Source organism: Heterodontus francisci, chromosome 39, assembly GCF_036365525.1.
Source record: "Heterodontus francisci isolate sHetFra1 chromosome 39, sHetFra1.hap1, whole genome shotgun sequence".
NCBI lineage: Eukaryota > Metazoa > Chordata > Chondrichthyes > Heterodontiformes > Heterodontidae > Heterodontus > Heterodontus francisci.
The window spans coordinates 18,603,604-18,629,380 of record NC_090409.1 but is presented as its reverse complement, the minus strand read 5'-3'; the positions used below and the strand labels follow the sequence as shown (position 1 = coordinate 18,629,380).

At 43.7% G+C, this 25,777-nt stretch overlaps 1 protein-coding gene across 1 annotated transcript in view; it reads left to right on the top strand.

Moving 5' to 3' along the window:
- LOC137352839 (titin-like) overlaps positions 1 to 25,777 on the top strand; it is a 103,261-nt gene that overhangs the window by 65,772 nt on the left and 11,712 nt on the right. Inside the window, exons 16-21 of the mRNA XM_068018694.1 lie at positions 1,570 to 1,613; positions 7,971 to 8,078; positions 12,213 to 12,569; positions 14,809 to 15,132; positions 17,137 to 17,397; positions 18,438 to 18,698. Coding sequence (XP_067874795.1) covers positions 1,570 to 1,613; positions 7,971 to 8,078; positions 12,213 to 12,569; positions 14,809 to 15,132; positions 17,137 to 17,397; positions 18,438 to 18,698 — 1,355 coding nt within the window. The remainder of the gene's footprint in view (positions 1 to 1,569; positions 1,614 to 7,970; positions 8,079 to 12,212; positions 12,570 to 14,808; positions 15,133 to 17,136; positions 17,398 to 18,437; positions 18,699 to 25,777) is intronic.

Here is a 25,777-nt window from a genome sequence, read left to right as displayed (position 1 = left end):
TAAATCAATTCGCTAATGCATCCAGTCCAGGAGTTTGCATTGTTTATGTGTGGAGAATTGATAGGTAAGTGTAGGTCATAGCTGAAATGTAAAGAAGAAGTAACTACTAACATAAACTCGATCAAGTAATTGCTCAAATAACGTAAATAACTTTCAAACTAAATACATGAACTTCAATTAACTAAATTAAGGCTTGACAGGGGTGGTAGTGCAGGATTGGAACTACATCATATGGCAGTCTGCAGACTACATCTCAATCCCAAACAACCACACCTGCTGCATGTGTTGTTGAGCTGAAGTCTGAGGTGCAGGAATTTTTGGAGCATCAGGGAGGGGCAGAGTCCCCTGGACAAGGTGATCCAGAGGCTGTCACACAACTCATGAGACTTGGCATTTGCCTTAATGCAAGAGATACAAGATTATTGCTGCCTGTACGGACGAGTGTAAATGCTGCACGGTGAATAAACAAACTGATCACGGCACCACGGCCATTAAAGTGGCGGGTCTGAAAAGCATTGCTGTCGCGGTAGGGGACAGTATGGTCAGGAGATAGATACTGTTCTCTGTAACTCAGACCATGACTTCCAAAGATTTTGTTACCTTCTTGATGCCAGGGTGAAGTACACCTTCTTGCTATTGGAGAGGAACTTGGAGTATGGTGGGGTAGAGGTGGGTGATGATGATCTGGTAAGGAATCCAGTTGTCTTGCTCCACCTATGAACCAACGCCGGGAAAACGAGGAATGACGTTCTGCTGAGAATGCTTTTTTGGAGTTTGGGGTCCATATGAAAATGCAAAACCTCACAGGTAATAATCTCTGGGTTACTATTTCCTGAAATTGCTTTCAGGCAACAAGATTAGAAGTCTATATGCATGGCAGAATGAGCGGTGTTGGTGGCAGGGGTTTTGATTCATGGAGCCCTGGCACCAGGTCGGGGAAGAGAGAGCTATTTTGTTGGAATTGGCATCACTTACACAGCCTGCTATCAGTATCCCAGTAAATCAAATAACTAGGGCAATAGTTAGGTCATCAAATTAATGAAAAGAGTGGTTGGGCGATTCAGGAAACGGTCAATTCAAAAGCAGTAAGAGAAAGGTTATGGCTGTAGAGCAGGACGATCTTTCGGGTAAAAATAAACAGAGTGGTTGAGAAAGGAATAGAGAAGAAAATGGAAAAGGGTGGGCTGGAGTAAAGACTGTCCCGGTATAAAATTAAAACACGACCTGGGCCAGACCCCACAACAGCCAACCCGAATTCGACCCAGGCCCGAGTCCTTTAATTTATTTCCATGCCCGACCTACCAGAAATATACTATTAAACAGGAAAAAACATTGTAAATGAAAAAGAAAACAATACCAGCAGCTAATGGGAAGGGCAATTAGTATTGTAATTGGGAAATCTGCATCAACAGTGCTGTGTCAGAGAGTCCCCAAACTCTCCTGGGGTTCCTAAGGTAGACAAGATAAGTCAACAAACGTGAGGATGAGCCATGCACACTACTCTTGCAGACAGTTCTGGAACCCAGACATGTGCAATCAGAATGCATAACCAAATTTTGTCTGTTTTAGATCCTCTGCTACTTACTTCTTCGTCTACAATATTGAGGAAGGAGGTACTTGAAGCAATTGTTGCATTCTGGTCCCTGTCCAATTTGACGAGACAAAGAGGGAAATTTCTAGCTTACAAACTTACGTAAATGACACAGGAAGGCTGGCTGGTCCATCAAGACCACACCAAGATGGCTGGACCATCGTGGCTAAAGACTTCTTCCCCCTCCCTAAATCGCATATAAATCTACTAGGAGTGGCAAAAAAACATAAAAACCCTGGGTCAATGTAAATTTCTTCTCCAATGCCCTGCTGCCCGGGCAGTGGAACACCTGTCCAGGCGATGACATGGACCACATGTTACCTATGAAGAAACTTACCTTCTATACCTTTCTCTCTGAAATGTTACTTGTCTGCTACTGTGAAACAATCAGTTGGCAAGTAATGGGGCAAAAATTGCTTTAGAAAATCAATGATCCTTCTGTAGCCATTGCTTGAAATTATTTATATTTGATGGGAAAATAATGCATTAATAATGCTACGCTGTTTAATGCCTTCAAAATGTTTTTGACACAAACCGACGTTTGTAGAAATACCCAAGCGGCACAGTGGCGCAGTGGTTCGCACCGCAGCCTCACAGCTCCAGCGACCCGGTTTCAATTCTGGGTGCTGCTTGTGTGGAGTTTGCAAGTTCTCCCTGGAAATTTTTTCCGGGTGCTCCGGTTTCCTCCCACAAGCCAAGACTTGTAGTTAGGTAGGTAAATTGGCCATTATAAATTGCCCCTAGTATAGGTAGGTGGTAGGGAAAATATAGGGACAGGTGGGGATGTGGTAGGAGTGTAGGATTAGTATCAATGGGTGGTTGATGGTCGGCACAGATTCGGTAGGCCGAAGGGTCTGTTTCAGTGCTGTATCGCTAAACTAATCCCAGTTCTCTATTCATCCTATGGAACAGAACACCAGCCCTTTGAGATCAGAGAAATACTGGAACACAAGCTATTAAGTTGACTAATAGCACAGTGGTTAACACTGCAATAGCAGATTAATATGCCCAGATGTTTTAATTCATTACTATGGAAGATTTAGAATTTATACTTGGATGGCTCGTGGTGATTATTCACCGCCTCCCCTCTCCACCACCCCCCCCCCCACGATCCACATATATGAAGAAAAAAACAGTGTGCACAATGGCAATTAACGTCTAGACTAGATACAATAAATGTTGGTTCTTTGCATTTTCATTTTTAATGTTTGCATTTGAAACACTGCATTATCAAAACTAGGATAATCTGAGTATCAGTTAGAATCTCACACATTCAATAATTACAATTAACTAAGTTGGCTCCTGCGTTTTGGCTTATCTCATAAGTCCTAGTAGATCATGCGCACAAGATCCATTGATGTGGTCAATGGCACTCACTTTCAACCATAATTTGGGAGCTTTCATAATGTACATCTACAGCTACAGCTACAGCATGACTTTCTGCAAAAACAATCCCATCATGGAATTCCAGGGTAGATGTTTATTTCTCTTTCAATAACCGGGCAAATCTACTTCTTTTTTTTTAAGTTAAGACAAATCATCAACATGCTTACAACCAAGGTGGTCGGAGAAGGGCACTGCAGCTATTCTTCCAAGTGTGCACTTGCAAAGTTAAAACAAACAAGTTCATAAATTATATTTTAAGCATGTGTTATGTATAAAATGAGACTTTAGTATTCCTTTACAGCTTAATTTTAATTCGCATAACTGTTACTCAAATCATAGAATTGGGTGGCACAGTAGCACAGTGGTTAACACTGCAACCTCATATATCCAGCGACCCGGCTTCAGTCCTCAGTACTGCGTGTGCGGAGTTTGCAAGTTCTCCCTGTGATGGCGTGGGCTTTTGACGGGTGCTCTGGTTTCCTCCCACAGCCAAAAACTTACAGGTTGATCAGTAAATTGGCCATTGTAAATTGCCCCTAATGTAGGTAACTGGTGGGGATGTGGCCGGGAATATGGGATTAATGTGGTATTAGTATAAATGGGTGGTTGTTGGTCAGCACAGGCTCGGTGGGCCGAAGGGCCTATTTCAGCGCTGTATCTCTAAATAAATATACATTTCAAACCACTTTGGCAACCACCACAACTGAAATATGAATGGACTTTACCATCTACTCCTGGGTTTCCTTTGGGCAGAGAATTAAGTCTTTAATTTGTGTTATTGAATGTCATAAACTAAAGTCATTTTAAATACAATTGTCTGAGAAATGCAATTCACAAAGATTTCCAGACTTAAAACCAGTCTGGAAAAAAATATATATAACTATAGTACCAGGGGTTTTAGAATGGTCATCGCGGATTAGAGGGCGACAAATGTTAACCCACTATTCAAAAAACGAGGGAGAGAGAAATCAGGGAACGATAATCCAGTTGGCCTGACATTAGCAGTCGGGAAATGCTAGAATCTATTATTAAGGATATAGTAACAGGGAACTCGGAAAATCATAACATGATTGGTTAGAGTCAACAGGGAGTTATCAAAGAGAAATTAGAATTAGAACATTACAGCGCAGTACAGGCCCTTCGGCCCTCGATGTTACGCCGACCTGTGAAACCATCTGACCTACACTATTCCATTTTCATCCATATGTCTATCCAATGACCACTTAAATGCCCTTAAAGTTGGCGAGTCTACTACTGTTGCAGGCAGGGCGTTCCACGCCCCTACTACTCTCTGAGTAAAGAAACTACCTCTGACATCTGTCCTATACCTATCACCCCTCAACTTCAAGCTATGTCCCCTCGTGTTTGCCATCACCATCCGAGGAATAAGACTCTCACTATCCACCCTATCTAACCCTCTGATTATCTTGTATGTCTCTATTAAGTCACCTCTCCTCCTCCTTCTCTCCAACGAAAACAACCACAAGTCCCTCAGCCATTCCTCGTAAGACCTTCCCTCCATACCAGGCAACATCCTAGTAAATCTCCTCTGCACCCTTTCCAAAGCTTCCACATCCTTCCTATAATGCGGTGACCAGAACTGCACGCAATACTCCAGGTGCAGTCTCACCAGAGATTTGTACAGCTGCAGGATGACCTCGTGACTCCGAAACTTGATCCCCCTACTATTAAAAGCTAGCACACCATATGCCTTCTTAACAGCCCTATTAACCTGGATAGCAACTTTCAGGGATTTATGTACCTGGACACCAAGATCTCTCTGTTCATCTACACTACCAAGAATTTTCCCATTAGCCCAGTACTCTGCATTCCTGTTACTCCTTCCAAAGTGAATCACCTCACACTTTTCCACATTAAACTCCATTTGCCATCTCTCAGCCCAGCTCTGCTGATGTGTTGGACATATCAGTTCCGGTTTATTAAGTTCTGACAAGCCGAACTGATAAGAGGGCTGTGGATATTGTTTAGTTCTATTTTCAAAAAGATTTCGATAAGGTGAAACACAAAACCTTATAACACAAAATTCGGGCCCACGGAATTCGGAGCAAAATATTACTGTGGATTGAGAATTAGTTGACGTACAGAAAGTTAAGAGTAGAAATAAATAGGTCTTTTTGGGTTGCCAGGCCGTAACTGGTAGTGTACCGTAAAGATCATTGCTTGGTCCTCAGCTATTTTAAATCTATATCTTTGACATATGTGAGGGAACCATGAGTTTGGTACCAATATTGCAGATGATACGAAGTTGGGAAAGTAAGCTATGAGAAAGAAGCAAAGAAGAAAATACTAATAACCAGATTATGTGAATGGGCAAGAACGTGACAGATGGAAAATAATGTGAAGTTATTCACTTCGGTTGAAACAATAGAAAAGGAGGTAATTTTAAGCCACTGCGACATTCTGCTATTGACAGGACGCTGGTTGTCCCTGTACACCAGGATTGTCCAGCATATGGCCCATGGGCCGGGATTCTGCGACACAAAGGTTTCCATCCGGCCCGTGGATGTATATCAGAGATGAGAGACTTCCAGACAGGCTTTTCAAGAGTAGGCTATTACAAAAACAAGTCAGAAGCCATCGGAAAGCCCCGTAACTGTCGAAGTTGGGAAAGCACTGTTCCTGCTGTCAACGTATAAAAAGAACTGACCAAGCACAAACCCAGATAGTTTTTCCAGTTGCACTCTTAAGCTTCTGTGCTAAGCGCCCCCTCTCCCTGCAATTGTCAGAGAGAGAGAGAGAGAGATCGAGAGAGACAGGGGGAGAGAGAGAGAGAGAGAGGGAGCAAGAGAGAGGTAGAGAGGGTAGAGAAAGAGATGGGGGAGAGAGTGGGTAAAGAGAGAGGGGAAATAGAGGGGGAGAAAGAGAAAGGTGGAGACAGAGGTGGGGGAGAGAGAATGGGAAGAGAGAGGAGGGAGAGAAAGAGGGCAGAGAGAGGGGGAGAGAAAGAGGTGGGAGGAGAGAGAGATGGAGAGAGAGAGGTGGTGGAGAGGAGTGAGAGATGGAGAGAGAGAGGTGGTGGAGAGGAGTGAGAGGGAACGCCCTGCCTGCAACAGTAGTAGACTCGCCAACTTTAAGGGCATTTAAGTGGTCATTGGATAGACATATGGATGAAAATGGAATAGTGTAGGTCAGATGGTCGGCGCAACATCGAGGGCCGAAGGGCCTGTACTGCGCTGTAATGTTCTAATGTTCTAATATACTCTGCAGTATATCCAGTATACTCTGCATCGCGACATCAAGCGTGCAGACAAACATGGACTACTTGTGCAAGCAAAAAAATGTGCCAGGTGTCTCAGCAAATCAGTATCCAATATAGTGACGAGAAAGTAAGTCTAAGAATTAATATTCTCATTTAAAGCTTCTTCACAAAAGTACACATTTGTAGTTGCTTTGATTCTTAGTAAGATACGTTTTTAATGCCTTTATCTTACCGAAATTGTCGCACCAGCCCCCGATGTAAAACAAAAATTGTAATGTGCCCCACGAGTAAACCCGACCCCCATCCCAGCCAACATAGAAAGGTTGGAATCACAGAAAGTTACCATGTAGGTACAGCAAGCATTTAGGAAGGCCAATGACACCTTAGCCTTTATTATAAATGGATTGGAATATGAGAGTAAAGAAGTCTAACAGCAAGTGTACAGAGCTTTAGTGAGAGTACACCAAGGGTACTGTATACAGCTCTGATTTTCTTAGCGAAGGCAAGATCAAGGTGGCTTAGAGGGAGTGGATCAGATGTTCGCTATACTGATTCTTGTGATGAGTGGATTGACCTGTTAGGAGAGAATAGAAGGCCTCTATTTAAAAGATTTCATTGTAACATAAAATGCTTAAGGGGCTTGCTAGTGTACATACTGGGAGGATGATTCTCCTGGCCAGTGAGTCTGGAACTTGGGGTTACAGTTTCAGAATAGGGGATCAGCCATTTCAGAGTGAGCTGAGGTGAGAATTACTTTTCAGTATGAGTTGTGAAACTTTGCAACCCTCTATCCCAGATTCTCAGTCGTTGAGCATATTCAAGGCAGGGATCGACATATTTTTGAATGCTAGAGATAAAAGGATATGGGGATAGTGCAGAATGGTGCAGTTGAGGCAAACGATCAGCCGATCTGAGTGAATGACCGAGCAGATTCGAAGGACCAAATGGTCGAGGCCTTCTCCTATTTCTTATGATCTTAGTAACAGATACTGGAAGCCATCGACAGGCTAGGATCTAATCGAGGGTACAGGTGGATTATATACAGTGTGACAGATATCCCGGAGTGAATTACAGGCAGAAGTGTAATCTCAGAGTTGGAGTGGTTTATTTATAGAATAACGTATTTGCAGGAGTGAATTACAGGCCTAATACGCCGTTTCGGTGGTCATCTGTGGAATAACAAATATCCGAAAGTGTGTTCTGAGATGGAATCTAATCAAACAGTTGGTGTGTGTCATGTCAGCAATATTGCTTGCACTGAGTTATTGCGAGACGCTGAGACGCAGCGGTTGGCAATTTGAATATTGGTGGTTTCACAACAAAGAGCACAACTAGAAATAGAGACTTGGCGTGCTTGTGAAAGCGAGTGTACCAGAGGGAAATAAAGCTGATTTGTTGCATGTTTTCTAAACTCGGCTTTCAGAATTCCTGACATATCTTTCATAAATCATTTTGAAGATTAATGTAGAAAGAGGATATTCCCTGAGATTTACACCGCGCATGTGGCACATGACTCAGTGAAAAAGGAAGTCAGAACTGCTTTCTCAGCACTTCGACTGCCAGAACAACAGTGGAAGGGGAATTACAGGCACACTTCTGCATTTCAATCCCCCCTTGGCACATTTCCTCAATAGACGCTGTTGTATGTATGGGGGAAGTTTTGCGGCATTTAGAGGAGGCACCATCAGTTCACGGTCCATAGAGAGTGAACTGACATTGTACAAACTGGTTGACCGTCTGTCACCTCGGACACGTTGGTCATCTCCCCAGCCTGACCCCGTGATATCAAAATCAGGGGCAAGAGAACAAACTCTTGTCGGATTCTGAAATCCATGAACTTCTTGGGAATTGGTTTCTTCGCCGTCCTGCAGTTTGCTGAAGGTAAATTACTGATATTTTCTTCCGAAAAACCAACCGAGCAGAAGTAATGGCGGGGGTGAGGGTGGTGGGGGTGGGGGTTGCAGGGGCAGTGGTACTATTTCAACAGTCCGGTTACAGTTTCATGGTTGGGGTCATTTATCAATTCCCCGCCGTTTATTCGGTGGATTATGGGATGAAAGCCGGTGAAAACTCTCTGGCCTTTGGGAGAAAGTTGCTATCGACTCACTGTGCCGGATAGGGCCTCGCTATTCTCCCTCTCCCAGGTGTGTGTTTCCAAGGTGGATTAAACAACCGCCTCGGCCGAATTTCCCGTTACTTTGTCGATAATCTTTACCCGATTTGGCTGCTTGTTAGACCGCAGTGAATAGTGTTTAATGTGTGTCAGAGGTGGCAGAGCTTGGCGATAGGGTTTAGGTGGAGGTTTTATCGACAGTAGCAATTATTCTTGTCATGCTTTGTACGTTCACCAATATCTGTCTTTTCCAAAACTCACTTGGAGCAAGGGCAAGTTAAAAATAGAACCCCAGGTCTGTGATGTGGGATAAGTCGTTTTAGACTGCACAGTTCCTGTGTAAATTCAGGTTGTTGTTAAAACCGCCATATTTCTTGAAAAATTACTTCCGAACCTTTTTGCACGGTGATTGTCCATCTTTTACTAACATACATCCAGGATTCTTTTAACAGTTACATTTAACATGAAAGAAATAGTCAGGATGAATGCGTGGCTTGAGAGATGGTGCAGGAAGGAGGGGTTCAGATTTTTGGGACATTGGGACCGGTTCTGGGGGAGGTGGGACTATTACAAATTGGACGGTCTACACCTGGGCCGGACTGGAACCAATGAACTTGGAGGTGCTTTTGCTAACGCTGTTGGGGAGGGTTTAAACTAATGTGGCAGGGGGATGGGAACCAATTGAGGTCAGTTGACAGTAAGGAGGTAGTAACAAAAGCCTGTAAGGAACTAGATAATGAAGTCAGTGTGACTGAGGGGAAGAGCAGGCAGGGAGCAGATGATGAATATAAAGGGACTGGTGGTCTGAGGTGCATTTGTTTTAATGCAAGAAGTGTAGTAGGTAAGGCAGATGAACTTAGGGCTTGGATTAGTACCTGGGAGTATGATGTTATTGCTATTACTGAGACTTGGTTGAGGGAAGGGCATGATTGGCAACTAAATATCCCAGGATATCGATGCTTCAGGCGGGATAGAGAGGGAGGTAAAAGGGGTGGAGGAGTTGCATTACTGGTCAAAGAGGATATCACAGCTGTGCTGAAGGAGGGCACTATGGAGGACTCGAGCAGTGAGGCAATATGGACAGAACTCAGAAATAGGAAGGGTGCGGTAACAATGTTGACGCTGTACTACAGGCCTCCCAACAGTGAGCGTGAGATAGAGGTACAAATATGTAAACAGATTATGGAAAGATGTAGGAGCAACAGGGTGGTGGTGATAGGAAATTTTAATCTTCCCAACATTGACTGGGATTCGCTTAGTGTTAGAGGTCCAGATGGAGCAGAATTTGTAAGGAGCATCCAGGAGGGTTTTCTAGAGCAGTATGTAAATAGTCCAACTCGGGAAGGGGCCATACTGGACCTGGTGTTGGGGAATGAGCCCGGCCAGGTTGTTGAAGTTTCAGTAGGGGACTACTTTGGGAATAGTGATCACAATTCCGTAAGCTTTAAAATACTCATGGACAAAGACGAGAGTGGTCCTAAAGGAAGAGTGCTAAATTGGGGGAAGGTCAACTATACCAAAATTCGGCAGGAGCTGGGAAATGTAGATTGGGAGCAGCTGTTTGAAGGTAAATCCACATGTGATATGTGGGAGGCTTTTAAAGAGGGGTTGATTAGCGTGCAGGAGAGACATGTTCCTGTGAAAATGAGGGATAGAAATGGCAAGATTAGGGAACCATGGGTGACAGGTGAAATTGTGAGAGTAGCTAAGAGGAAAAAGGAAGCATACATAAGGTCGAGGCGGCTGATGAAAGACGAAGCTTTGAAAGAATATCGGGAATGTAGGACCAATCTGAAACGAGGAATTAAGAGGGCTAAAAGGGGTCATGAAATATCTTTAGCAAACAGGGTTAAGGAAAATCCCAAAGCCTTTTATTCATATATAAGGAGAAAGAGGGTAACGAGAGAAAGGATTGGCCCACTAAAGGACAAAGGAGGAATGTTATGCTTGGACTCAGAGAAAATGGGTGAGATTCTAAACGAGTACTTTGCATCGGTATTCACCGAGGAGAGGGACATGACGGATGTTGAGGTTAGGAACAGATGTTTGATTACTCTAGGTCAAGTCGGCATAAGGAGGGAGGAAGTGTTGGGTATTCTAAAGGGCATTAAGGTGGACTAATCCCCAGGTCCGGATGGGATCTATCCCAGGTTACTGAGGGAAGCGAGAGAGGAAATAGCTGGGGCCTTAACAGATATCTTTGCAGCATCCTTAAACACGGGTGAGGTCCCGGAGGACTGGAGAATTGCTAATGTTGTCCCCTTGTTTAAGAAGGGTAGCAGGGATAATCCAGGTAATTATAGACCGGTGAGCCTGACGTCAGTGGTAGGGAAGCTGCTGGAGAAGATACTGAGGGATAGGATCTATTCCCATTTGGAAGAAAATGGGCTCATCAGTGATAGGCAACATGGTTTTGTGCAGGGAAGGTCATGTCTTACCAACTTAATAGAATTCTTTGAGGAAGTGACAAAGTTGATTGATGAGGGAAGGGCTGTCGATGTCATATACATGGACTTCAGTAAGGCGTTTGATAAGGTTCCCCATGGCAGGCTGATGGAGAAAGTGAAGGCGCTTGGGGTCCAAGGTGTACTAGCTAGATGGATAAAGAACTGGCCGGGAAACAGGAGACAGAGAGTAGCAGTAGAAGGGAGTTTCTCAAAATGGAGACGTGTGACCAGTGGTGTTCCACAGGGATCCGTGCTGGGACCACTGTTGTTTGTGATATACATTAATGATTTGGAGGAAAGTATAGGTGGACTGATTAGCAAATTTGCAGACGACACTAAGATTGGTGGAGTAGCAGATAGTGAAGGGGACTGTCAGAGAATACAGCAGAATATAGATAGATTGGAGAGTTGGGCAGAGAAATGGCAGATGGAGTTCAATCAGGGCAAATGCGAGGTGATGCATTTTGGAAGATCCAATTCAAGAGTGAACTATACAGTAAATGGAAAAGTCCTGGGGAAAATTGATGTACAGAGAGATTTGGGTGTTCAGGTCCACTGTTCCCTGAAGGTGGCAACGCAGGTAAATAGAGTGGTCAAGAAGGCATACGGCATGCTTTCCTTCATCGGACGGGGCATTGAGTACAAGAGTTGGCAGGTCATGTTACAGTTGTATAGGACTTTGGTTCGGCCACATTTGGAATACTGCGTACAGTTCTGGTCGCCACATTATCAAAAGGATGTGGATGCTTTGGAGAGGGTGCAGAGGAGGTTCACCAGGATGTTGCCTGGTATGGAGGGCGCTAGCTATGAAGAGAGGTTGAGCAGATTAGGATTATTTTCATTAGAAAGACGGAGGTTGAGGGGGGACCTGATTGAGGTGTACAAAATCATGAGAGGTATAGACAGGGTGGATAGCAAGAGGCTTTTTCCCAGAGTGGGGGTTTCAATTACTAGAGGACACGAGTTCAAAGTGAAAGGGGAAAAGTTTAGAGGGGATATGCATGGAAAGTTCTTTACGCAGAGGGTGGTGGGCACCTGGAACGCATTGCCAGCGGAGGTGGTAGATGCGGGCACGATGGAGTCTTTTAAGATGTATCTAGACAGATACATGAATGGGCAGGAAGAAAAGAGATACAGAACCTTAGAAAGTAGGCGACATGTTTAGAGAGAGGATCTGGATCGGCGCAGGCTTGGAGGGCCGAAGAGCCTGTTCCTGTGCTGTAATTATCTTTGTTCTTTGTTCTTGTTTATAAAGACAAGGGCGGTCAAATTTCAACTTGCACCTCGACATAAAAGTGGCACATTGGCCACCTGTGAAAGAAACCACAGGAATGGTATTTGTAATGGAAGTTAAAATCGGGCGGGTTGTACGCTCGATGCACAAGTCCAATTTTACACTGGAGTGACACGTTTCTGTCCTTTAAAGCTTTTCATGGTTCAAATTTATTTCTTCAGCTGCTCTTGACAGAAAATGGTCTGTGCAGATGCCTCAAAGACTGTCGGTGTTGATTGGTTCCTGTGTGATAATTCCATGTAATTTTCATCATCCATTGGTTGGCAAGAATTGGATGTGGTTAAAGGGAGGGTCTAATCCCAATGATCCAGGTGTCACCATCATCTACAATGCAAAAGATATACTATCGGTTGACGTTGCTTATCAAACTCGCAGTGGAATGATGTCATCTGAAAATCCAAACGATTGCTCCTTGTGGATATCTGCCATCAGGAATGAAGATCAAGGTGAATATTACATCACAGCAACAGTTGATGGAAAAAGAAGTCCCACTGACCCAGTGTTTCTTTCCGTTGTTGGTGAGTGTTCATTTCTCACGTTTTATTCGGTGATGTTTTCCAATTGAGAAAGTGTAATTTTCAAGATTCGTGCGCCAGTAGCAGGGCCGCTATGTAATTCCCGTTTCTACCTATGCATTGATACTGGTAGGCTTTCTTCCACACTTGCTACAAGATATTGTTTTATGAATCTGAATTCTCTAAATTTCATTCTGAATTACTAATCCTGTAACAAAGATACTACACTACCGCGTGCACTTAATTTCATTCGTTCAGGGAATGTGGGCGTCGCTGGCCAGGCCAGCATTTATTATCCATCCCTAAGTGCCCTTGAGAAGGTTGTGGTGAGCTGCCTTCTTGAACCGCTGCAGTCCGTGTGGTGTAGGTGCATCCACAGTGCTGTTCGGAAGGGAGTTCCAGGATTTTGATACAGGGGCAGTGAAGGAACGGTGATATAGTTCCAAGTCAGGATGGTGTGTGGCTTGAAGGGGAACTTGCAGGTGGTGGTGTTCCCCTGCATCTGCTGCTCTTGTCCTTCCAGGTGGCAGAGGTCACGGGTATGGATGGTGCTGACTAAGAAGACTTGGTGAGTTGATTTAAGTGGCTTCTGCTCACCAAATCAAAGCTTGGTTAGATTGGACAGCAGCGAGAATAAAAAAGAGACTATAACTAATAAAGAAAATAGCAATTGATAGACGTTCAGTTCACATGATATAGCTATTGTAGTGCTGCTACACTTAACGCTCAGACTTTAGATATGCAAAATCGCAATTATACTGACTACGATATAACCACTCTCACCATTTAAGGTTTTCAATTCGAATCATTTCAAAGCTTGAGAATAAGGGTTTAATTGATTCTGTTGCCCCGAATTCCAACAACGTGGCAGTAAGCAGTTAGGAGGATTGGCCTTCTCATCTGATGGCGGATGTCTATGTTGTGCAAAGCAATACGTTCGATTTCAGTCGCAAAGTGTTAACGAGAAATATTGCCGATCAGTTGTAGCAATGATGAGACACAGATTAGTTGGTCCTCTTCACCAACACAGCTATGTGTGCATCCAAGCTAAAATGCGAATCGCCTAAATTGAAATTAGATCGCCATTCCATTACTGTCACTGGGTTAAATACCTGTAACTCCCCCCGAACAGTACTGTAGGTGTATCTACACCACATGGACTGTAGCGGTTCAAGAAGGCAGCTCATAACCACTTTTTTAAGGGCAATTGGGGATGAACAACAAATGCTGGCCTAGCCAACGATACTCACATCACATGAGAATACAAAAAATGCAATAATTTCCCTCTGTCATCGCACCAACCGAGTGATCTTCACAATTTACCTCAAGTTAAGGCAGCTTTGTGAGGTGAGTCCCTCCAATGTAAAAAGGACTCAAATAGCCTTCCTACATTTCACTTATAGCTGCGGAAGGATGGAGTCTTCCCCCCCCCCCCCCCCCCGAGGTTCCGGGGGTTCGAATGGGCTTGAAGGGTGGACTGGCCTAATAACATTCTTATGTCTCTCTGTTACGCTGAATTAATCATCATTTTGAATTCATTGCACTACGACCTCACCCAATCCCCAGGAATGAAGTCAACAAAATATTGGAGATGTGATATTCCAATGGCTGTATTGTGTGGGTGAGTTTAGAAAGAGAACAGTAAGAGTTGCTGCCACAGCCATGTTGTCACTAAGTTCAGAAACATTGCAGTAACATTACTTCTGATTATCGTGTGTCCATGACCTTCCAAGCAAAGCAGAAATAAAAACAGAAAGTGCTGGAAAATCCCAGCAGGTCTGGCAGCATCTGTGGAGAGAGAAGCAGAGTTAACGTTACAGGTCAGTGACCCTTCTTCAGCACTCAGAGTTCTCCCGCTGCAGTTTCTGCCAGCCCTGCTCAGTTTTTCCAACCCTTTCTGTTTTGATTACAGATTTCCAGAATCCGCAGTATTTTGCATTTATTTATGCAAAGCAGTACTTTTTCCTCGAGTAACTGCACCTAAGGTTGGCACAATATCTTGTTTAGGATTTTTGGTAGGAGTAGAAATCTGCAGCACGCGCCCCACCCCCACTCCAATACCCTACCCCTCCCCCTCCCATCCCCATGCCCCATCCCCTCCTCCGACACACGCAAACACAATCCTTGCACATTGATAAAGTGGATCAAGGCGCTATTTCCCCACATGTCCTATTCATTATTATAGATTAGTACAATTCCATGAAAATAAACAGTAACATGTATTTTACTTCTCATCTTTTAGAAAAGCCCAATATATCAGTATCAGAAGAAATCACTGCTGGAAACTTAGTGACTGTAACATGCTCACTCATTCAGAGCTGTCCTGATGCCAAAATTGATTTAAAGTGGATTAACGGCACCGATTTTGGCGCTGCACTTTCGGACAGTAAATCGAAAGACATCGACACGGGTTTTGATCATCCGGATTGGAAAGGATCACAGGAAGTTTCCGCTGTGCTGACATTCACAGCCTTGCGTCACCATGACGGGAAAATGCTTGGCTGTGAGATTCTGTTGAACGAACACTCACACGGGATTCGGCAAATGGTTACTTTGGACATTCAGTGTAAGTATTGGCTGTCTGCTTGGACGGCGAAAGGCATTTCAGCTTGGGAATGCAAGTACTTTAGCAGGACATTGAAATTCATCCTCTGCATCTGTAGGCAGGAGGAAATAATTAGGAACAAAATAATCTTATTATTGAAAATGCAGCTGCTTGCACTTCCCTGTACTTTGTGTCATTTAGAGCTGTATTCAGGATTCTGCAACCTGACACTAATATATGTGGAAGGCCAATTGCAGTCAGCAGATAGCAATTGCATTACCAGCTGAGTTTTCCTGCCAATTCCACTAAGAATAACGACAAAGGAGCTCTATGAGTAAGTATTCCGATGGATTAATTCAGATAATGATAAGTGCCTAGTGAGAGCAGGAAAAATATGCTTCTCCAACACTGGCTGCAGTCGACAACATAATGGAAGAGCTAGCAGTTTAGCGGCAAATAGTTTAGCACATTGTCTTCAAGGAAACTAACAAAGGCAACATAGCCATAGGCAGCCAAACATGAGTGCTGAAAACGGCAGCCATGGCTGGAGCAGTTGCTTGCAAGCAGTAGTTGATGGTATCATCATGTTATTACCAGAACATTCGTTCCTGTTATTGCAATCAAACTGGCAGGTTCAACTACTCACTAGCACTGTTTGAGAATAGGCATACTTCCAGATTGTTAGGTGCCCTTACCCTGTTGCTAAATTTGAAAGGGATAGAATCTAATATTCTATGGCTATATTGTATTCGATCTGCTAACTTTTTTTTAAGGATGCAACAGAGTTGCGGGAAGAAAGAAAGGAGAGAAGGAGGAAAGTAATAATGATGAACGCAAACTGAATAAACAGTTTGCATTTATATACCACTTTCTGAAGCTTTACAGGACAATATTGAAGTGCCGCACCTATAATGAGTTAAAATGGAAAGACGATTTATTCTGTTGCTTAGCGCTGCGTAATATGCAATACAATCTTAGTTTGACATCCATTGCAGGTTAACTTGTAATTCAAGGTTCACAAACTATCAGAATACTTCAACTTTCAGACTAAAGATGCTTGAGTATTCTGATTTCAGAGTTTGAAAGCTCGCTTCTCTGACCTCTGCTCACAATTAGGAGAAAACTAAGGACATAAGAAAGAAGAGCCATATTGCCCTTCGAACCTACTCAGTCATTTAATCAAGTCATTGATGAACTTCGAAATCAAATCCACTTTCCCGCCTTATCTCAATAACCCTTGTGTCACATTGAGTCAAAACTCTATCGATTTCAGTCTTGAATATATTCAATGACTGAGCCTTCACAGCCCTTGGGGATGGAGAATTCCTAGGAGTCATAACCCTTTGAGTGAAGAAATCTCCCCTCATCTCAGTCCTAAATGGCCGGTCCCTTATATTGATGCTATGCTGCCTAGTTCTAGACATTCCAGCCAGGCGAAACAACCTCTCAGCTTCTGCCGTGTCAAGTCATGTAAGAATTGTATACGTTTCACCAAGAACACTTCCTATTTTTCTTAACTCGAGAATATAGGTTCATTCTTAATTTACTCAGTCTTTCATCACTGGACAGCCTCTCACCCCAGGAACCAATCCACTGAACCTTTGTTGCACCCCATCTAAGGCACATATATACAGTACACTAGATGCGACCTCACCAAAACCCTAGATCATTGTCAGAAGACTTCCTTGCTCTTATGCGGCCACCCCTTGCAATATAGACTAATGCAAAATTTTCCTTCCTAACTGTTTGTTGTACCTGCATGGTAATTTCCTGTGATTCGTGTACAAAGACACCAAATCACTTTGAATCCCAACAGTTCCTCGTCTCTCACCTATTAAAAAAAAAGATTTATTTTTCCATTCTTCTTACCAAAGTAAAAATTTTCACACTACTTCATTTATTGCTGAATATCACGCGGCAGCTAATGACATCTTGAAAAAATGTGTTCATCAAAGCAGTGCAAATGAACGTGCCCATAACCGTCCAAATATATGAACCTTGATCTGCTACACTCCTCTTTTGCAGATCCACCAACGGAGCCTGTACCCACTTCGCCATCTGTGATATTGTTGGGTAGATCTGCATTCATTCGCTGTTCAACAAACAGTAACCCCGAGTCCTGGTTAGAATTGGTAAAGGACGGTATCATTCTTAGCAATTCGTCCTTAAACAATGTTTTGACGGCAGAATTTTCCAGCATTACTTTTGAGGATGAAGGGCAATATTTCTGTTATGCTGCAAATAAACACGGGACATCAGTGAGCTCCATAAACATTACTGTAGAATGTGAGTATAGCATTCTATCAATGCTTGGAAAGAAATATTGCGTTGGTTTTCATATTTTTTTTCAGAAGTGAATGAAAATATATATTGCGAATTACAATATTGCGTCTTATACCAAATGAATTATCAAACGCATGGGTGAAAAAAGAGCGCAGCAGACGCCCATTTTGCACCCGCCTGATTTTGGTTTCTGTTGACTATAATGTAAGGCATGTTCAGAGTGGTGTCCTCTTGCTGGAGTCCCGAAGTAGCTACCTCAAGTTTCACTTTCACCCCCTATAATTTTAATGAATCCTTATTTTCCACTGAGAAGAAAACTAGTAATGTATGCTAGTAGCAGCATGGCAACATAAGTGGCTGCAGCTTTTGGTGTGGTGGTACCTTTTAGTGTAGAGCTGGAACTTGCTCCTGATAGCTTCAGAGAGTTGTAACCGGAGGCCTGAATTCTGAGATGACAGACGGCATGATACTTCAGTTTTATGGAAGTGCGTGCACCCTCTGCACCATGGGGTTTGGGAGCCCAATTGACCCTTCAGCCCTTCATGGCTACTTGCCATATTTATTCACACACAGACATATAATTACCAGTCTTCACATTGCCTGTCAAATTGTTAAGTAGATAACAGGCTCCCTACAACAGAAAGGGCATGTAATGCCATGGGCAAGGTAGCGTTGAATATGTCTGAACAATAGAAATGTCTAAGACTGACAGGAATTAGGACATGATGTCATTCAGAGATCCACGCTGGGGACACTGCGATTTATCACATGTACAAATAAGGAACTGGGGGAAAAGGGGGAAAATTGCACTTCACCTATGACACAGAGCAAGTAAAATTGAATGGGCGTTCCATTTCGCACTCTTGAATGGAATGGAAATCGAGCAGTTGTCAAATGGGGTCCAATTCACGATCACTCATTTTGCACTATCACAAAAGTTCCCGTATTTGCAGATGAAACCAAACTGTGATATATAATGTGAAGGAATACACCGAAATACCATAAGCATAGTTCTTCTTCAAGATTTTATTTCCCTTTGACAGATTCACCCTCAAAACCACAGATCAATTCCTCGTTGACAGTAAGAGAGGGCAGTTCCCTCCTGATATACTGCATCACGCAGAGTAAACCAGAATCTCGATTACAATGGATGAAAGATGGTGCGCCCATTAGCAACTCCTATTCAGGAAACGTTGTGACAAAGATGTTTGCTGACATCAAATATGCGGATGATGGATATTACCAGTGCGAGGCAAGAAATAAACATGGTACTGTGAGCAGTTGGATGAACATCACTGTGGAATGTAAGTCTGAAACCCTATTTTTCTTCTTTGTAACCACGCACGATGACTAATAAGTGTCTTTTCACGATATTCATCTCTGAATCCTTAAGTTCCAATTCATCCATTAAAATATCTGCTCAAAATATTCGTACTAACGATTCAAGCACTCGTGTACTATTAGAACAAACAGCAATTTCTTGGACATATTATCTTTACGAGTCATTGGATTTTCCTTGAAAGAGGAATTATTTCAATAATTACTTGCATTTCTGTTCAATTCCCAACAAAACTTTAGCATTCAGATCTACAAATTAATTTGTCGATTTAACTGACTGAAGGGGGAGAGGGTGAGAAATTAACTCGGTCCATACATAGAATATTTGCTTCCAGAGAGAGTAGTTACAAGGAGATCATAACAATCTTTGGCAGCGATGTCGGACATCCTCTAGATTGCAACTGATTCAAGAAAGGATAGGAAAGACAGGCAAACAGGGAGGCAACTTATACAAATGCATGGACAATGCATGAGTAAGAATGAACTGTTACTTCAGATGTTTCCAACAGCACGGTGTGCTGAAAGGCATCACAGTGAGGCAGATGTGAATGCGATGTGGAACTCTGCTCCCTTGCACATGAACAGTAACTTTCCCTGCAACGCTTCACAGTGGGTACAGATCTGAATGTAGTGCCGTGGAACAAATCTTTCAACTGGAATACAATGCTCTGTAGGAGGTCATTGAACTATAAGTGCTATACGATACAGAAAACTGAATGACACGACTTTGATACGGAAGAGTAATTATAAGTTTTTAAATATTCGTTCCTGGGATGTGGGCATCGCTGGCGAGGCCAGCATATATTGCCCATCCCTAATTGCCATTGAGAGAGTGGTGGTGAGCTGCCTTCTTGAATCGGTGTAGTCCATGTTGGCTAGGTACAGCTACAGTGCTGTTAGGAAGGGAGTTGCAGGATTTTGACCCAGCAACAGTGAACGAACGGAGATATAGTTCGAAATCAAGATGGTGTGTGGCTTGGAGGGGAAATTGCAGGTGGTGAAGTTCCCAGGCATCTGCTGCCCTTGTCCTTCTAGCTGGTACAGGTCGCGGGTTTGGAAGGTGCTGTCGAAGGAGACTAGGTGCGTTGCTGCAGTACGTCTTGTAAATGGCACACGATGCTGCCACTGTGCGTCGGTGGTGGAGGGAGTGAATGTTTGTAAATGGAGTGCCAAACAAGTGGGCTCCTTTGTCCTGGATGGTGTCGAGCTTCGTGCGTGTTGTTGGAGCTGCACCCATCCAGACAAGTGGAAAGTATTCCATCACACCACTGACTAGTGCCTTGTAGATGGTGGACAGGCTTTGGGGAGTGAGGAGGTGAGTTACCCGCCGCCGTATTCCTTGCCTCTTACCTGCTCTTGTAAACACGGTATTTATATGGCTATTCCAGTTCAGTTTCTGGTCAATGGTAACCCCCAGGATGTTGATAGTGGGGATTCAGTGATCATAAAGTCATTGAATGTCAAGGGGATATATTTAGATTCTCTCTTGTTGGAGATGGTCATTGCTTGCCACTTGTGTGGCGTGAATGTTACGTTCCACTTATCAGCCCAAGCTTGGATATTGTCCAGGTTTTGTTGCATTTCTACATGGACTGCTTCAGTATATGAGGAATTGCGAATGGTGCTGAACACTATGCAATCATCTGTGACCATCCCCACTTCTGTCCTTATGATTGAAAGAAGGTCATGATGAAGCAGCTGAAGGTGGTTGGGCCTAGGACACTACCCTGTGAGATTCCTGCGGTGATAACCTGGGACTGAGATTATTGATCTCCAACAACCACAGCCATCTTCCTTATCGCTTGGTAAGATTCCAAGCAGCAGAGATTTTCCCCACAGATTCCCATTGACGTCAGTTTTGCTCGGGCTCCTTGATGTCATACTCGGTCAAATGCTGCCTTGATGTCAAGGGCAGTCACTCTCACCTCACGTCTTGAGTTCAGCTCTTTTGTCCATGTTTGAACCAAGGCTGTAAAGAGTACAGGAGCTGAGTGGCACTGGCTGAACACAATCTAAGCATCTCTGAGCAGGTTATTGTTGAGCAAGTGCCATTTGATAGCATTGTCGACACCTTCCATCACTTCACTGATAATTGAGAGTAGACTGATGGGCTGGCACTTGGATGGGTTGGACATGTCCTGTGTTTTGTGTACAGGATGTTGATCCTCAAACTAGGGTGTCAACTGACCTGGCGGACAAAAGACACCTGCACGAGATACTTCGTAGAAACACTTTCATTGATACTTAAATCGCTTAGGTACTCGTTATTTCACTTGTGAAACTACTTGTTACTTGTTACAATAAATCACAAGACTCACGGCTTGGACTTAAATACTATCCATTGCGTGGCGAGGTGATCAGTCTCCCTTCGATGGGTTCTCTTCACTGACTCCTGACCTGGTTACCCTCCACGATGGCCCTGCAGTCTTCTTCTTTTCGGGGCTCCTAGCCTCCTCTTTTTATCCAGATGTTCCCAGCCCCGAGAATGTCCTTAGTCATGTACATCCATGACCTGGAGTTAGTGTTAGTTGCAAATCAAACCAAAATACATGTGCTCTCCTTATACTTGCTTTCTGTCCTCGTCCAGCAGTCTCATCTGCAGCACATCTTATCTCACACACAGCTTATTCAGCGGGGTTCGTTTCTCACAGTTCTCGTGCTTGTGCAAGGCTGGCTATTTTTCCCTTCATGCTCTGCAGATGCTTAGCTGTTAGCCATCCAGCTACAGTCCACCCTTTGATCCATTAAGCATTAGCGAATTGGATCATAAATGCGCCCAGATCATACCCCACCTCGCAACAGCAGATATTCAAGTCCAGGCCGTGTTACATTTACTCATATCTATCATTCGTTCACGTTTTCACACATGCCAGTCTATTTCAACTTCCCTTCCATTTCAACTTTCCAACGTTTCAACATTATCATATTATACATTTGATCCACCAACATCACAATCATACCAATAATTACCATGTAGGAAGCAATTCGTATCCATGGATGTATCTCTATGTTGGTATCCCAATTCAAAATATCGTCCCAACTGTTGGTTACTTTAATCATTTCAATCTTTTGCCCAGTTTCCTCGGCTTTCTGAATGTCTTTGACAAATGTCTGGTGGGTTTTAGCTAACTGTTTCTTGATCCGTTGCAAATCCTGAGGTAAAAGTCTACTGTTCGTTTTGCAATTTTCAAAATACCTTTCTAAACTCTGTTTAATTTCTTCCGTGACATTAATCATAGTTTCTTCCCTCTTACGTTTACCGACCAGCTCGATTTGGCCTATCCTGGCTGGTAGTTGGCCTTTAAAGCAAAGGGTGGTGCAAGCAGGCAAGTCTGGATGCCATATTTGTATTCCTTTAATGAGGTGGTAACACAATACTCCCCTTTTCCCTTTTAAGTGACCACTTAAAATCAATCTTGTGGGCTCTGGCTTCCAGGGTACAATTCAGATCTCTGTCTGGTCTGAATCCACATAGGGCTTACTCACTGAGGTATATGGGGTAGGTGCAGACAACTATCTTGTCTATTTGGTGGCATTTGGTCAGTGTGGTACCCATCATTTTCCCTTCCTTTTCCACAGTGTAAGGCAGGACATCCTTGTAACTCATCCAGATTCCTAGTTTAATGATACCTATATTTTCCACCTGAGAGACGTTTAGCCCCATCCCACACGTAGCGACTATTGGGAGTCCTAGTACCATGCCCAAAGCCTTGCCCATGGTTCCTCCACAATTCGTATTGAGCCATACCCTGGTCAGATGTCGAAGCTGACAGCCTGATATCACTGAGTGCATTTCCCTAATGGTCAAGCTTTTTTTTAATTGCTTGTCACTTATCAAAGAGGGAACTGTCCCTTGGTTTGCCTACTCAAGGTTTTCCCATAGCTGTTCTAACATCCAACTGCCATAGATACTACACAGAGTTCTATATTGCTGTCTGGCATTGTCGTCCGATTTTCCCCTAAGAATTTGTTTAATAGCTTTAGCCTGCTTCTCCAATATTTTAACTATTTGGATTTCAGCCAGCTTTTCAGCCAACCCATCTTCAGCATCTCGGTTATCATTATCATTCAACTCACATGGGACTTGCTTAATTTTCTGGGTCAAGATTTTGAGTTTACTATCCAAACTTTCTAAATCGAGGATGTTAATAGTGGACATTCCATTCCCACAGGCTGCTGCAACATCATTGACTATACTCCTTTTCCTTCAGCTTTTGATTTCAGGTTCTGACGTCTTCTCATTCCATACCTCACATTCGACTAATCTTTGGGTTAATTGGGTGCAAAAATTCTTAATCTGGGTTGGACACCATTCTGCCACTTGGGTCCATGTTATATTCACTCTGTCCACCAGATGGGGACACGTTTCAGGGTTTCTTGGTGTTTCTATGTTGATTGTATTCATCATTTGGAATATGGCCAGAATGGTAGTGGCAGCGGCTATGGTCGTCAGGGAGGCTGGTTCCAGTAACCATTCCGACTGGATTTTTGTTATTGTGCTTTCACACTTAGACTGTTGAGATGAGTTCAAGGTTTGATCCTGTTTCTTCTGATCTGACGTGGGGTCAGCACATCCGCATTTGGTAAACACTACCCCACCCCACCCCCCACCCCCTAGACGCATACAACTAGTTGAGGTGTTGGCAATTGACAAGGTATTATGGTTCCCAGGCTCATCCTGAATCTGGTCGCCCTGAGCCGACACTTCAATGAACATCAGACTGGGAAATGCTGAGAGATAGTTAATACACACTTGTCTGTTCAATGGGACACTAATTGCTAGTTCAAATTAAATGCCAACACACCTGTTGAATACTGAACCAGGTGCCTCACCATCCAGTTATGGCCCCAGGATTGGCCCATGATATGGATGCTCCTTACTTTCCAATGCATAATTTTCTATAGGGATCAAAGAATATGGGGCAGAAGCGGGAACAGGTTACTGAGTTGGATGATCAGCTATTATCATAATGAATGGCGAAGCAGACTCGAAGGGCCGAATGGCCTGCTCCTGCTTCTAATTTCTATGTTTCTATCACGAGTTGGTACCACTTTGTGTTCTCCGAATTTTACGACCTTTCCATATAGCTTTTCTCTGAAAGTGCGGGCCGTGTCAGACCTTGGTTCGTTGGTATTTAGCAGTCCACACATCACAAACACGATTAACAGCTTCATTTCGAATCACTTGTAATCTGTAAAACACAAAGTAATTTCAGCTCTTATTTACAGTTTCTTATTATAGCCAAATAACCTGGCTAATTTCAATTTCATCACCCAGGCGATTTAAACGCCTGTTCCCCCATAAGCGAGTCCAGGTCGGGGAGATCGGTATCTGGATAGGCCTTGTTCACCTGTGGACCCGATTCAGGGGTGGTTGTTGTTGTTGGGTCCCTTGAACGTTCCCTATAGCTTGCTCCACTTGCGGCACTTGTGGCAATGGCAGAGGGATAGGGACCGGAGATGATGCTTCGCAAGCGTCCAGCAATACATGTTGCTGGTGGTTATTCTGTTTGCTGACCAATTTTAATTGGTTTACACGATAACATCCGGTCTTCCCAGAGTTCATTAGGACTTTGTACAGCGAGGGACTTGCTTTGCCCACGATGGAGTGGAGGCCGAAATACTTAGGGGACAGAAATGTGCCCGGCTGGTGGACCTGGAGCATAACTTTCTCTCCTATTTCATATTCGACAGGCTTCACCTTGCCGTCGAAATATGCCTCAGTACATTTCTTCTTCCATCCCATTTTGACCGTGGTGGCCGTTTGTGCAGCCTAGACATTGTCCAATAACTGTTGCATGGCTTTCTCATGACTGAGAGCTGTTAGTACAGGATGGGACAGGTCGAGTCCCAGGAGGGTTTCAATTCCTCTCATGGGACGGCCTACCATCAGAACATGGGGGAAAACCTGTTGAGCTTGATCTCAGCATTACGGCAAAGGGTAGGACCACATTCCATGTTGAATTTTTCTGTTGGACGGTCTTCTGGATCATGCCTTTCAAGGTTCTATTTATCTTTTCTACTATACCACTAGATTGCAGATGTTAAGCTATGTGGAATTTCTCATTTATGCCCAAAAGGGCCATTACATTTTGCATGACCTGGGCGGTAAAATGGGTACCCTGGTCGGACTCAACACTGCGCGGGAGTCCCCTTCTGGTAAATACTTGCTGCACCAGTATGTCGGCCGTTATTTTAGCCGCATTAGTTCTAGTGGGGAAGGCTTTGACCCACTTACTGAAAGTGTCAATGATGGCCAGGATGTACTTATATCCCCCCTTGCGTGGTGGCATAGGGCCTATATAATCTATTTGTAAGTTTGCCCAAGATCCATTTACTGTTCTCGTGTGTCGAAGATTTCCCTTGTTGGCATAATGATCAGGATTATTTTGGGCACACACCGAACAATTGTCCACATAGTGATTTACATCCCTGTCAATGTTAGGCCACCAACGCAAGCTTTTAATTCGCTCCATTGTAGTTTCTACTCCTTGGTGCCCCTGGATATCATGGCATTGGTATATTACCTGATTGCGGTCTTGGGTTGGCACCATGTACCGCCCGTCCATAAGGACCAGTATGTCCTAAATGTGTATCTTAGCTCTCCATTTGTTACATGATGCAGGGAATGATCCATCTCGGATTTGTTTTCAATCATTATCCATACCTTGGGCCTGTAAAAGGTCCTCAGCCCTAGTCTGATTGACAGTGACTGTGTTTACTTGCTCATCCACTGGGAGTTGGCTCCCCGTCTCGGGCGCCTTGCTTTACCAATTCGTCTGCTCGTATGTTCCCAGTTGGGGAAGATTTATGGTGTGCTTTCACTTTTATTATACCATATTCTTGTCCTTGGGCTGAATGTATAATGTGTTTTAAGAGGGGCGCAGATGGTAGAGATTTGCCGTCCGCTGATACAAATCCTCTTGCTTCCCACAAGGGCAGGAAATTAGTCAAACTGTTGCATTCATGCATGCTGTCCAAATATAAATCTACTGGTGGGGGAAATCTGCCATGGTGGCTGACCACATACGCTGCCGCTGCTAAC